This window comes from Callithrix jacchus, chromosome 7, assembly GCF_049354715.1.
Source record: "Callithrix jacchus isolate 240 chromosome 7, calJac240_pri, whole genome shotgun sequence".
NCBI lineage: Eukaryota > Metazoa > Chordata > Mammalia > Primates > Cebidae > Callithrix > Callithrix jacchus.
In genome coordinates this window covers 68,282,825-68,295,262 of record NC_133508.1, presented here as the reverse complement: position 1 = coordinate 68,295,262, position 12,438 = coordinate 68,282,825, and the positions used below count along the sequence as shown (strand labels likewise).

At 55.2% G+C, this 12,438-nt stretch overlaps 1 protein-coding gene and 1 long non-coding RNA gene across 12 annotated transcripts in view; one reads left to right on the top strand and one right to left on the bottom strand.

Moving 5' to 3' along the window:
- The window catches only part of COL16A1 (collagen type XVI alpha 1 chain), a 52,309-nt gene that overhangs the window by 24,786 nt on the left and 15,085 nt on the right, over nt 1-12,438 (top strand). For 8 of the 11 annotated variants that reach the window (XR_004745870.3, XM_078331027.1, XM_078331026.1 and 5 more), the window contains 10 exons: nt 4,025-4,078; nt 4,297-4,329; nt 6,472-6,588; nt 6,676-6,717; nt 6,811-6,897; nt 7,648-7,692; nt 8,655-8,699; nt 10,441-10,494; nt 11,053-11,106; nt 11,632-11,685. Coding sequence is in view for 10 of the 11 variants with exons in the window: in XM_078331027.1 (XP_078187153.1) it covers nt 4,025-4,078; nt 4,297-4,329; nt 6,472-6,588; nt 6,676-6,717; nt 6,811-6,897; nt 7,648-7,692; nt 8,655-8,699; nt 10,441-10,494; nt 11,053-11,106; nt 11,632-11,685 (585 nt within the window). In the remaining variant the exon portion in view is untranslated. The remainder of the gene's footprint in view (nt 1-4,024; nt 4,079-4,296; nt 4,330-6,471; nt 6,589-6,675; nt 6,718-6,810; nt 6,898-7,647; nt 7,693-8,654; nt 8,700-10,440; nt 10,495-11,052; nt 11,107-11,631; nt 11,686-12,438) is intronic. The other 3 variants (XM_035308525.3, XM_035308524.3, XM_035308521.3) reach the window with 1 other exon arrangement.
- LOC103794337 (uncharacterized) lies at nt 8,246-9,107 on the bottom strand. The gene is made up of 2 exons (XR_621666.6): nt 8,948-9,107; nt 8,246-8,469 (listed from the first exon to the last, which is right to left on the bottom strand). It is a non-coding gene; the product is annotated as an uncharacterized LOC103794337 (long non-coding RNA).

Genomic DNA, 12,438 nt, shown 5'->3' with positions numbered 1-12,438 from the left:
AGCCCGGCCCACTGTTTGGAGCAGCATTCAACACTCATACATGCTATTTTCTGGCACTGTTTAAAGTGCTGTGAATACAGTAGTGGCTAAAAATAAAAATCCCTGCCCTCTTGGAGCTTATATTCTAGTAGGAGAGACAGACAATAAGCAAGATAAATAAATAAAATATGGTGCGTTAGAAAGTGATATATACTAAGGGGAAAGGTAGAGCAGGGAGTGAGGATAGAAAATGGGATGAGGGCAGGAGAAGTATTTGCAAAATGTGCTGAAAAGAAGGTGATGTTTGAATCAAAACTTAAAGGCGGTGAGGAGAGAAGCTGTGAGGGAGAGCCGCTGTGGCAGAGAAAGCAGCCAGCCAAAGCCCCAGAGGTGGGGAGGGGCCTGATGTGTTTGGGGAATCGTAAGGAGGCTAGAGACAGTGAGGGGAGAGCATTGAGAGCCAAGATCTGTGTGGCCTTGTGAGTAAAGGGTGCATTCCAGAGCCAGGCGACCTGAACTTGAACCCCAGCTCTGTCATGTGCTGGCTGTGTGATGGTAGGCAGATTCCTTAACCTCTCTGTGTCTCACTGCCCTCTTCTGCTAAGTGCACCGAACTCATCGGGCTTTTGAATTAAATGAGTTAACACATGTGAAGTGTCTAGAACTGTGCCCATGCCTATCATCTATTATTTATACGACAAATGCTTAGGAGGCATTCGCCATCCCTATGATGAGGATGAGCACTATGATTAGTTTACATTCATTCTTTCATTCCAGCCTTACATAAAAGCCCCCAGAGGAAGGCAGTATTATTATTCCTAGTCACGGCTGGACAAGCTGAGGCTCTGGGAGATGGAGTATCTTGTCTAAGCCTGCCTTACAGTAGTGGCTAAAAATAAAAATCCCTGCCCTCTTGGAGCTTATATTCTAGTAGGAGAGACAGACAATAAGTAAGATAAATAAATAAAATATAGTGTGTTAGGCTAGGAATTGACAATGCCAGACCAAGGCTTCCCCGTGCAAAGCACTTTCTGCCTTCTTCTGATGCCTTGCAGGACATTTCCCAGCGGTTGGCATCCCAAGCCATGTTTTCCGGAGGTTCTAGGTGGTATAGACACCACTTTCCGTGTGTCTGACTCCCAGCTCCTAAGGGAGTGATTCTCACCTGAAGAAGCGGGGCAGAATCACATGGAAGCCTTTTACGAGCTACTCCTCCTTGCCCCAATGATTTGATACATTCCATATCTTCTCTTCCCGCCCCCGCCACCCTGGCACACTTCCCCTGCCACCCTGTGCTGGGAGTCTGCTCTGGTGAGTCTCTGCCAGGATTCCAGTTCTCTAGCCCATTGGAAGTGCTGAACTAAAGCCCATGCCACTTATTTGTAGCCACACATTTGCCGAGTGTCTGGGGCTTCCTGCCCCACTGCCAGGAAACAGGAATCTGTCTGCAGAGGGCTTGCAGTTTGCTTGGGGAAGCAAAGGAGTCATTTCAAAGTGACCCATTAATAAGTGAGAGCTGATGTAGTGTGAACCCTGCCAAGACATGCTGGGGGAATGAGACAGAAAAGAGTGACTGCTGAGTCTGGTCCCAGGCACCCAAGTCCTCGTCTAGTGCCAGTGCTTGAGACCAAGCGAGGCTGCTGCTAACAGACACCCGCCCCATGCCAGGCGGGACACAGGAGGGCCGAGCAGCTCCTTTCTTCAAGTATAGACACAGGCTCAGGGATGTGCAGCACTTACTCATCCAGGGCTATATGGTCCTAGGGCTTAGTTATCTCATTTCATCTCAATCCATTTCACAGAGGAGGCAGCCGAGGCACTGAGGTTAAGAAAGGCACCTGAGGCAACAGGCAATTAGTAGGTTATCAAGTCTAGGTTTAAAATCAGTCTGCATTCTTCACTTCCACGGTAGGACAATACCTAGAACGTTTAGTTCTGGGAGGTCAGGAAAACGATTACAAAGTATCAGACTTGAACTAATACACTGGCCATGGAGAGGCAAGCAGGGGATGAGTAATGATTTAGGGCATAATAATGAACATGTTTGGGCCAGGCATGGTGGCTCAGGCCTGTAATCCAAGCACTTTGGGAGGCTGAGGCCGGTGGATCACTTGAGGTCAGGAGTTTGAGACCAGCCTGGCCAACATGGTGAAACCCCATCTCTACTAAAAATACAAAAAGAATTAACTGGGTATTGTGGCGCACGTCTGTAACCCCAGCTACTTGGGAGGCTGAGGCAGGAGAATCGCTTGAACCCAGGAAGCGGAGGTTGTGATGAACTGAGTGCACCACTGCACTTCAGCCTGGGCGACAGAGAGATACGTCTCAAAAAAATAAATAAATAAAAAAATAATAAGAAGAAGAATTGACATATTCAAAGCATTTTCCCTGTGCCAGGCACTGCTCTAAGACCTGATGGTGCAGGGAGGTACCAGAAGGGGATGGAGGCTGGCTCCAGGTCTGACCCAGGCCTGGTAGAGTCTGCCTGGAAATTGCTTGAGGCTGGTGATATGTTCCATTGCTGGGAGCTGGGACTTGAAGGAAGGCCGGATCTCAGAGTGCGCCACAGAAATCCTGTGCAGGGAGGAGCAGGCTGAGCAGCGGAGCATTCACTCAACACGTACTTAATGTGCACCTCCTCCGTGTCAGGCACTGGGGATTCAAAATGGAACATACTCCCTGCCTCCATGGAGTATTTAATATGCAAATGTGCCTCTTGAATCTGCAAGGGGAACAGAGTCTGGGTAGCTTGCATCCTTATAACCATTGTCTCCTTGAAGCCTCACCATGAACTATCCCTGTTTTATAGATAAGGAAACTGAGGCATAAAATTTTTCCCCCCAAATAACTTACTGAAAGTATTCTGTATCTAGATGAGTCTGATTGGCAAGCACTCACCCTTGCTGTGCACATGAATGCTCTGGGGAGGTCTGAGAAATGGTGCTGGAATCGTGGTTGAGAGAGGGGTTAGAAGCCAGTGTCTTGCTCAACTTGTGACCTTTGGCAAGTTACTTATTCCTCTGGGGTTCTTTTTTTTTTTTTTTTTTTTTCTGAGACAGAGTTTCCTTCTGTTACCCAGATAATAGCGCAGTGGCACCATCTCAGCTCACTGCAACCTCAGTCTCCTGGGTTCAAGCGATTCTTCTGCCTCAGCCTCCCATGAAGCTGGGACCACAGGTGCATTGTACCATGCCCTGCTAATTTTTGTATTTTTAGTAGAGACAGGGTTTCACCATGTTGGCCAGGCTGGTCTCAAACTCCTGACCTCAAGTGATCCGCCTGTCTCAGCCTCCCAAAGTGCTGGGATTACAGGCATGAGCCACTGCACCCAGCCTCCTCTAGGTTCTTTGTGCTGTTTTTAAGATGGAGATAACAACGCCTAGTTCAACAAGATAACTGTGGTGATTAAATGAGAAAGGAAGCTCGGTACAGTGGCTCACGCCTGTAATTCCAACATTTTGAGAGGCCGAGGGAGATGGAAGGATCACTTGAGCACAGAAGTTTGAGACCAGACTGGGAAACTGCGAGACCTGGTCTCTACAATAAATACAAAATAATTAGCCAGGCATGGTGGTGGGCACCTCTAGTCCCAGCTACTCAGGGGGCTGAGGTGGGAAGATCACCTAAGCCGAATTTGAGGCTATAGTAAGCTATAATTATGCCATTGCACTCCAGCCTAGGTGACAGAGTGAGACCTTCAAAGAAAAGGAAAGAGAAAGAGAAAATAAAGAAAAACGATTTAGCACTGAAATAAAGAGTAGTTCCATGGAACACACTCTGCTCAATTTCTGACCTTCCTCTGAGGCGTGGGGGAAACACTGGCTGTTGGACTTGTTTTGGGGGTCACTTTTCTGGGCCTCCTTGGCTTTCTCTATAAAGGGTCGAGAGGCTCTTGAGCTAAGAATAGATGTCAGCCTTGTGCCAGCCAGGGCTCTCAGCTCTGCAGGACAAGGGGAAGAGGAGGCGGGGAGAATCAGAAGGAAACAGGCTGACCAGCAGGCTGGAGAGAAGGAGCCCACTCATTTGTGTCTCTTCTTGGCTACAGGGAGTTCCTGGAAACAACGGTTTGCCAGGGCAGCCTGGGCTAACTGCGGAACTGGTGGGTACCGGCTAGGACTCCCTGTCCTTGCCCCTTCCCGGCCCTTTCCAGGGCTGATCAGGCTATGAAGCTGGCCCAGTAGCTGCAGTGGGGGTCCCTCTTTTCTCCCCTTGGTGAGGCTGGAAGGTGCATGAGATGTCCCGAAGCTCCACCTGATCCCATAAGTCTGCCTGTCCCTTCCCCTCACCTGCTTGAGCTCACACATCTGTCTCTTGCAGGGATCCTTACCAATTGAACAGCACCTCCTTAAGGTAAGAGGGTACCCAGGAGGGAAGTGTGAGCTGGCGGGGGTGTCTCCTGAGGGGATTCTCTTAGTAAGTGCTCAGCTGTGTGGCATCTCGCAGAGAGAGCAGCAGTTTGCAGGGAATACACATTCCAGACATCTGTCTAAGAGGGCCTAGCTGGTGCCGGGCTTGTAACAGGCCCCCGGGTGACATTTGCTGAATGAGTGCTTAAAGGAATCCTGTGAAGGTGCCCACATGGCAGATGCTGTCGGCAGAACCCAGCCCCGAAAGCTGCCCGCAGCAGCTGGCAAGGAGACCGTGTAGCACCCGAGTCGCACCACTGCCAAGCCCAGCAGCTTCCAAAGCAAAGCAGAGAGGGTGAAAGTGCAGTGGTAGGGCTGTGAGATTGGGTGTGGCCTGAAAAAGGCTTCAGTCGTTCTCTAGTCAATCCAGAAACAATCCAGGGAGGATATGGATTTGAGAAGCACTTCTGGTAGTCCAAGAAAGGGGACTTGGGACCTGGTCAGAGAGTCACTAGCCTGTGCCAGCACCTGTACACAGCCTTCACACCCCACCAGAGGGCTGTGACCTGGTCTGGCTTCCCCAACTGAGCAGAAGTTCCTATTGGGAACCAAGGGTGGCACAGCCCATCTTTGCTTAGACACCTCTAGAAACGAGAGCACAGGAATTCCTCAGGTCACCCGTAGGCTTTTGAAGGAGGCCCTTATGCTCCCGGACCTTCCTCCAGCTCAGCATCCTCAGATGCGTTGGCCTTCAGAGCCTCCCTCATCCTAGCCACCCTCTCCTGACACTGGCTAGTCAGTGCCCTGGACATCCCGTGACCCCGATGGGCCTTGGTCAGGGCAGAGCATGGGGACTCTCTACCCCTCCCCTGCTCTGAATGGCAGATTCTCCAGAAGCAGCCAGAGGAGGTTTGGGTAATCACTTGGCATCAGTTACATGTTGGATCACAGTCGGGTTGTGGCAACAAAACCCCCAGCTCTTCTCCCCTCTGCTTCTGTCAATGCCTGGGCAGCGATGGTGTGACTCCAAATCCAGGAGTTAACATTTCTGCCTGCAACGTGTCATCTGCTGGCTTCCTCATCAAGTGCTCTGCAGAGGGCCCCAAAGAGAAACTGCACATAGTGTGGAGAAGGGGTCAGATGGCACCCTGGTGCCTGCTGACCTGGAGCCCAGGCACCATCTGCACCCACAGTCCAGGAACCCTGGGGATAGAGCGCTGTCTCTGGCCTAGGACAGGCCCCCGCCACTCCAGGGTCCCACTTAACCAAGTCATGCCGCCTCTCCTGAGTGTCGGCTTTCCCATCTCCACGATGTTTGTAAGATTCCCTGCCTCAGCGCACCATCAGGATGGGCTGTGATATGTGCAGCGTTTATTATGTACAACGCCCAACATCGTGGGTGCTGAGGAAATGACAGCCGTTATCACTGGGCTTGGCAGTGAGCAGTGAAGGTGAGGAGGGGCTCCTGCCTGGGCATCTGTGGACAACACACTGGCCACAAACAGCCTCCAGGCTCCTGAGTCCTCAGAAACTGCAAGCTTGTTTTCACTAGTGGGTTTGATTTTTCTGGGAAAAGGACCCATGGCTTCCATCAAACTCTCAAAGGGGTCTGCAACCCAAAGAAGGTTAAACCCTTTCCTGCGGGGAGACCATCCTGGTGGCGTGAGCTGAGCTGGAGCCTGTGAGCAATCCAAGCTCCATCCCAGGCGGCTCCTGGGAAGGGCCTGGCTCCTCCCGCAGCTGTGCCTTTGCTCCCTTGGGCAGAGGAGCTGGCATTCGAAGCCAGCCTTTCCAGCTCGCTCCTCGTGGCTTGTCCTCACAGTGGGTGCAGGTTGCAGGAACAGCCGGGACAGATGGTCCCTCTGCGGGCCCCTCGCCTCCGCCCACACGCCTGTCTGGAAAGTGGCTTTGGCTTAGCTCTAGCTGAGCTTCTTCCTGGAGGAAACTCAAAGCCAATTGTTGGGAGTGGGTCCCCCGAGGATGGAGCAAAGCAGCCGCAGGGATGCGGCTGGGGAGGGAGGGAGGGTGGGATGAGGGAAGCCTGTGGGGCAGGGAGCCTGGCTCTGGGTTCTCAGTGGGGCTCCCCAGTCAGCCTATCCTGGCCTCCCTGACCCAGGCCTCACTCTTCTCCCCACTTCCTGCTCAGAGTATCTGCGGAGACTGTGTCCAGGGGCAGAGGGCCCACCCAGCATACCTCGTGGAGAAGGGAGAGAAGGGAGACCAGGGCATCCCCGGCGTGCCAGGCCTTGACAACTGCGCCCAGGTAGGGACGACTGGGCTAGGGGCCGCCCCATGCAGGAGGGCTCCCGGGCTGCCTCACCAACAGAGTGCCTCTCCTTGTACCTTGCAGTGCTTTTTGTCCCTGGAGCGCCCACGAGCCGAAGAGGCCCGGGTGAGTGCCTCGCCTTTTCTCCCCTGACCATGCCCCATGCCCCACAGGGACAGGCCCTGACTGCTCACTCTCACCATCTTTGTCCCTTTCCAGGGTGACAACAATGAGGGAGATCCTGGCTGTGTTGGGAGCCCTGGCCTGCCTGGTCCTCCGGGACTGCCAGGCCAGAGAGGAGAAGAGGTAAGACCAGGGATAGAGCCTCATCCTCAAGGGGGCTGGGACCCTGTCTGCCTTTGAGACCTTTCGGGGGCCTCCGAAGCCTCACGTGACTGATGCCTCTTACCGCTCTGGGCTCATCTGCTCTCCTGGCACATGGCTCCTCTGAGATACACAGGACCCAGGGCAGGACACACTCTTTCTCCCCAGCACCAAGTTGCATCCTCTTCCTGCACCACTCTTCTCCAGGGCTCATTCCTGCACTCCTTCAGCTCTGCTCAAATGTCCCTTTCTCAGAGAGACCTTCCCTGACCATCCTCTTTAAATTGAACCCCACACCAACCCCAGAGCCTCCAGTCACCCTGGCCTGCATTATACTCACCACTATTCAACCTCCTGCATAGTTACTTCATTCAGGAACATTCCGCAGGTGTCAACTCAACACCAACTATGTGCCAGTCCTGTTCTATTTTTAGTGTCCATCTCCCCTGAAATGTAAGTGCTTTGAGGCAGGGGTTTTTATTTATTTTGTTTATGCTGTGATCTCAGCCCCTGGACTAGTGCCTGGTACATAATAGTTGCTCAATAAATGTTCATAGGATGACTGAATGAACCAAATGAAAGACTGTTCTAACATTAGCTAAGTGGTCCTGCTTGGACAACAGCCTCCTTCTGTTGACCTTGGCCCTGGCAAGTTGGGAGGAAGCTGCTGGGACCCCAGGGGCTCTATGGGGCTTGGGCCTCCTCATCTATTTCCCTTGGCTTCCTTTGCAGGGTCCGCCTGGCATGAGGGGTTCCCCGGGTCCTCCAGGACCTATTGTAAGTATCTGTGGTGCCCTGGCCTTCTTGAAAGGCTGTCAAAGGGGTCATGACGTTCAGACACCATTCGGCTGCCTTGTCCCCAAAAGGCTGGGCAAGGAAGGAGGAGGGGCCTTCCACTGCCCTCTCCTGTCCCTCCGAAGAGCATTTGCAGAGATTGTGCTCTCCCATCACCGAATGCCCTGGAAGCGCCCTGCTCTGCCCACTGCCTGCGGTCCTTCTTAGGGGAGGTCCTCAGAGGCACATCTTTGTTTCCGTGTCCCCATCCCCTGCTGTACTTTACATGGCGGCCCCAGGCCACCCTCAGCAGGGGACCTAGCTTCAGGCTCACAGCCTCCACAGCCAGGGAGGCATGCGGCATGCCGGCCAGACCTCTCCATGCTCCTATGACGCCAGTCCCCACAGGGCTCGGAGCTAAGATGGAACTGTCCTCCATTGCTCTGTGGGGCCATCGCTAGGGTAAATCTACAAAGACCAGACCAGGGCATCTATTCTGGAGTCCTCTGTGATGTTGACATGGCAGGCAAATAGAATTGACTAGGGAAGGCTGAAGGAACTGAAAAGGCTTTCTTTGGAGAAGAAAATGGCTGGTGGGAGCCGTCTTAGAGCCAGAGAGCCCCTCCCACTCGGGGCACAGATGGAGGCTGGATGGCAGGCATGGTGGGCAAGGCCAAAAGAAACGGCTTCCGCTGCAACCGAGTCTTCATTAGACTCCGGAAGGCTGGGGAAGCACTCTGGAGCCGGTCCGCAGCCCTGCCGATGGAGGAGCCGTTCTTCCTGGAGCCAAGGGGAGGAGCCGTTGTCTTTTGGGCCAAGACTTTCAAGGAGTCTCTTTTCTAGCCGCCTTGAAAATATTCCCATGACCTCCTCTCCCCGTGACCCCCAGGCCCCAGACTGTGCCCTCCAGGCTGCCCCAGGGTGACTGTGCCTGTGAGACGTGACCTGCCTGTTTCTCCCACCAGGGCCCCCCAGGTTTTCCTGGTGCTGTTGGCTCCCCCGGATTGCCTGTAAGAACCTAGCACTGCTCGACCTCCCCTTCCCCGGTCAGCCAGGTCTCTGTGGCTTTTGCTCCGCTCCCCTCCTGTCGTGACTTCACCTCCGTCCTCCGTGTTTGTTGTCCCCCTTCAGGCACGGTAGCTAACGACACAGGTTCTCTGAGGTCCCGGCAGCTTGGACATCCTCCCAGTCTCTGACTCCTTTCCAGTCCCTCCTCTCCCTCTTTTCTGCCTTCTTTCTCTCCTCTTGTCCTTCTTACCCCGTTCCATCTTCTTTCTCCATCTCTTCCACCATCCTGCAGCACTCCCCCAAGTCCTCCTGAGCTCGTGAACCTTCCTGTTGAGCTGGCGCCTCCAGGGGCCTCTCCATTCCTGCCTTCTCACTCTGCCTCCTGCTTCTCACCACCTTCGGTGTTGCCCGAAGATTTGCTGAAAGTAGTTCTTGGGGCCCTGCCAGGCACCTGGCTCAGAGCCCAGCAGAGATGCCAAAGCTTCAGAGCTTCACATTGCAGGCTGGCACAGGTTTGCTGCCCTGCTGCTTGGCAGGGCTGTCCAGAGGCACCCAAGGATTTAAAGGCAGCCCTGCCTGCGCCTTTCCATCGTGCTAGAGGAAACTCTCAGCTTCCTCCTCTTCCCTTCCTCTTCTTTGGCTCCAGTCCCAGTCTGCTCCAAGGCGGGGTGTGTGATACCAGCCAGTTGGGTTTCTGAGGGTCGTGCGCCCTGCCCCTGTGTCCGGCACCTTGGCCGGCTCCTTCTGCCAGGTGTCGTTAATTGCTCTGCCTTCGTCATCGTCACAGGTGTGTTTACATCACCCCCAGCTTCACTGTTGCTCCCTCCTGGGTCACGGAAACTAACCTCCTGTGTGTCAGGTTTCGTATTCCTGGGACCTGGCTCCTCTCCTCCCAGGCATGGTGATGGAGGCTCAGGGAGCAGGGCCCCTCGTTGTCACAGCTCCATCTGTCCCCACATCCTCATCTCTGGCCGGGCCTTGTCTGTTTCTGCTTGCTTGGGTGAAGGGGCCATCTGTCCGTCTAGCCATCTGTCTTGTGTCGTGGAAAGGCTTGGGCACCGTCTCTTGAGGGGACGAAGGGGAAGGGGGCAGGAAAGGTGACATTAATGGCGAGGCACCTGCAAAGGCCAGGGTAAAGAATTAGGGGTGGGGTTGTGACTCTTGTGGAAAGTGACATGCCCTCCCCCCCTGCAAAGTGACAGGGACTGCTCTGGAGGCAGCCCTCCTGCGTTTCTCCCCTGCATCCTTCCAAGAAGGTGATTTTTGGCTTGGGGTGGGGGACTTGGACAGGTAAGTGCTGGGTGTCTGATGATATCACACACTTTGGTGGCAGCATCCATCTGGGGTACCTTTCCTGACAGTTGCCCCTCAGAGTAAGCACACGTCTGATCTGTCACCCTCCTAAGGGTATACCCCAGTCAGTTACCACACAGAGCATACCAGCTGCAGGCACCTGAGAGGTACCCTCCTAGAACTACCCCCCGCCAGGGGGCATATCTCTACAGCTACCTGTTTTGAAGGGTGTCCTCCTGAAAGGCACCCATGTGTGGGGGTTCACACCTCCACCAGTCATCCTTCTGGAGAACACCCCTTACAGGTCACCTTGCCACAGACACTAGGAGAGCCACTATGGCCTCCACATTTGCCTGGAGTGGGAACAGATGGCTGTGGGCAGGGTGAAGGAGTCAGGGGCTGGGTGGGGACCACCCGCTCCTGCAGTTTCTCATGATTTTTCTCTCCAAGGGCCTTCAAGGAGAGCGAGGCCTCACGGGCCTGACCGGAGACAAGGGGGAGCCGGTAAGAGGAAGCTGGCAGGGGCTGGAAAGGGCTGGAAAGGGAGGAAGAGCTGGGGAGGCAGAGCCTGGGCTCCGAGGGGTGGTTGCTGGGTGGAAGCTGGGAGGTGGACTCCTTGAGATTCTCTGCTCCTCTTCGGGGATTCCCTTAGTGTGGGGTTTCCGCACTCCCCCAGGAGCAAAGGAGGCCAATTTCCATGTGCCCTGATTCCCTGCCAGAAGCACACACAGCCCCTGTCTTCCAGCAGTGTCCCTGGGGGCACTCAGCATCCCCGCCCACACCCTCCTCCCTGGTCCTCATGTGTGCTCTGGGCCCCCTGCTCTGGCTCAGCTCCCAGGGTCTGGGCCAGGCTGGGGGTCGCCTCCCCAGCTCAGGTCTGTAGCGATGGTCACCACCAAGGGGACCTGGGGCTTGGGGAGATGGCCCAGTGTAGCAGTGTTGGGGCAGGCCGGCGCCTGCTAGATGGCAGCCCCAGAGGTTTTGGCTTTGGCCACCCTCTTACCCAGGGAAGGGAGGACGGATATGCTGGGGGCTGTCCAGCCTGGCTGCCTTTCTTTGCAGGGTCCTCCAGGACAACCCGGTTACCCAGGTGCCATGGGTCCCCCAGGACTGCCTGTGAGTAAGAGGATCCTTGCTGGGGAGTGGGTGTGGGGTACCAGAGGCTTGGGCTGGTGTTAAGGACAGGGCCAGGCTGTGCACCCCTCGGTGGGCCCCCCGTTCCCGGGCACTTCAGCCTCTTCCTTGGCTGAAAGTCCATGCAGCCCCTCCCCACACTGCAGGCCCCCTTGGTCGTGTGGCTTGGACCCACACTACCAAGAACAGCAGTTCTTCTCTCAGGAGAAGAACTGAGATCTGCCTCCTGGGGCCGGGGTGCGGGGAGGCAGGGGAGCTGGTGGGGAGAACTGGAGAGATAGCCACCCCCACAGAAGCCACTGGGTGGGTGTATCCTCCTTTCCTCCCAGGGCTTGGGAGCCACGGTAGCAGGTGGGAGGCATGGCAGCCTTGGAGCACCCAGCGGTCTTCCCGGTGCCATCTCCCCAGAGCTGGTCTGGGTGCCAGCTGCAGTCTCCACTCCTTGCCTTGGCACCTTGACAGGCTAATTCTGTGGGCTAATTCTGCTCTCTCTTTGCCACTTGTCAGGGCATCAAGGGAGAGCGTGGCTACACCGGCTCAGCGGGAGAGAAAGGAGAGCCGGTGAGTCCCAGCAGCACAGGGGTGGGTGCAGGGCTGCACATGGAGCCACAGAGCCTGGGGCTGGAGACTTGGCAGCAGCCAATGAAGGTGCACTGTGACCCCTGCTGCCCCCGCTCCCAAACCAGCAGCACAGTCTGGGCCCCGAGGAGGTGGAGGCTGTGAGTAGAATCCCCCAAGGGCTGCCAAGGGGAGGGGCGGGGAGGCAGCCGCAGAAGCACTTCTCTGCCTCCTGCAAAGGAGGGTTGCACTGTGGCCCCAGCCCCCGCAGCGCCATCCTCCAGAGCCAAGGCCTGCCAGGCCCCATGCTGAGCACAGGAGTTGGGCTGTGACCAGATGGGGACACTGGGAACCCCAGAGTGGCAAAGCTGTGACTCACCTGCAGCTAGTGAGTTAGTGGTGACATCTGGACTTGAACCCACATCTATCTGGTGACACATCTCACAAACCTCAGATCTAGGATCAGCCAAACTGGGACTGCAGCCTTACAGATTCACCAGGTTCAGTGAGGCCTCAGTGGGATTCAGCAAACCCTATCAAGCATTTACTCAGTAACAGATATTTCTCAGGGGCCTGTGGGGTGCTGGGCTCGCCTCTGAGGGTGTCTGGGTGAATAGGGTAGGCAGTTGCCCTAGTGCCCTGCTGTGGGAGAGGCAGCTGCAAGATGAATAAGCAGGTGCACAGGAGCTGGGACTCATGGAAAAAGTGGGGCAGGGGAAGGGAAGGGGCTAGAGAGGTGTTTGAGCACCTTCAAGG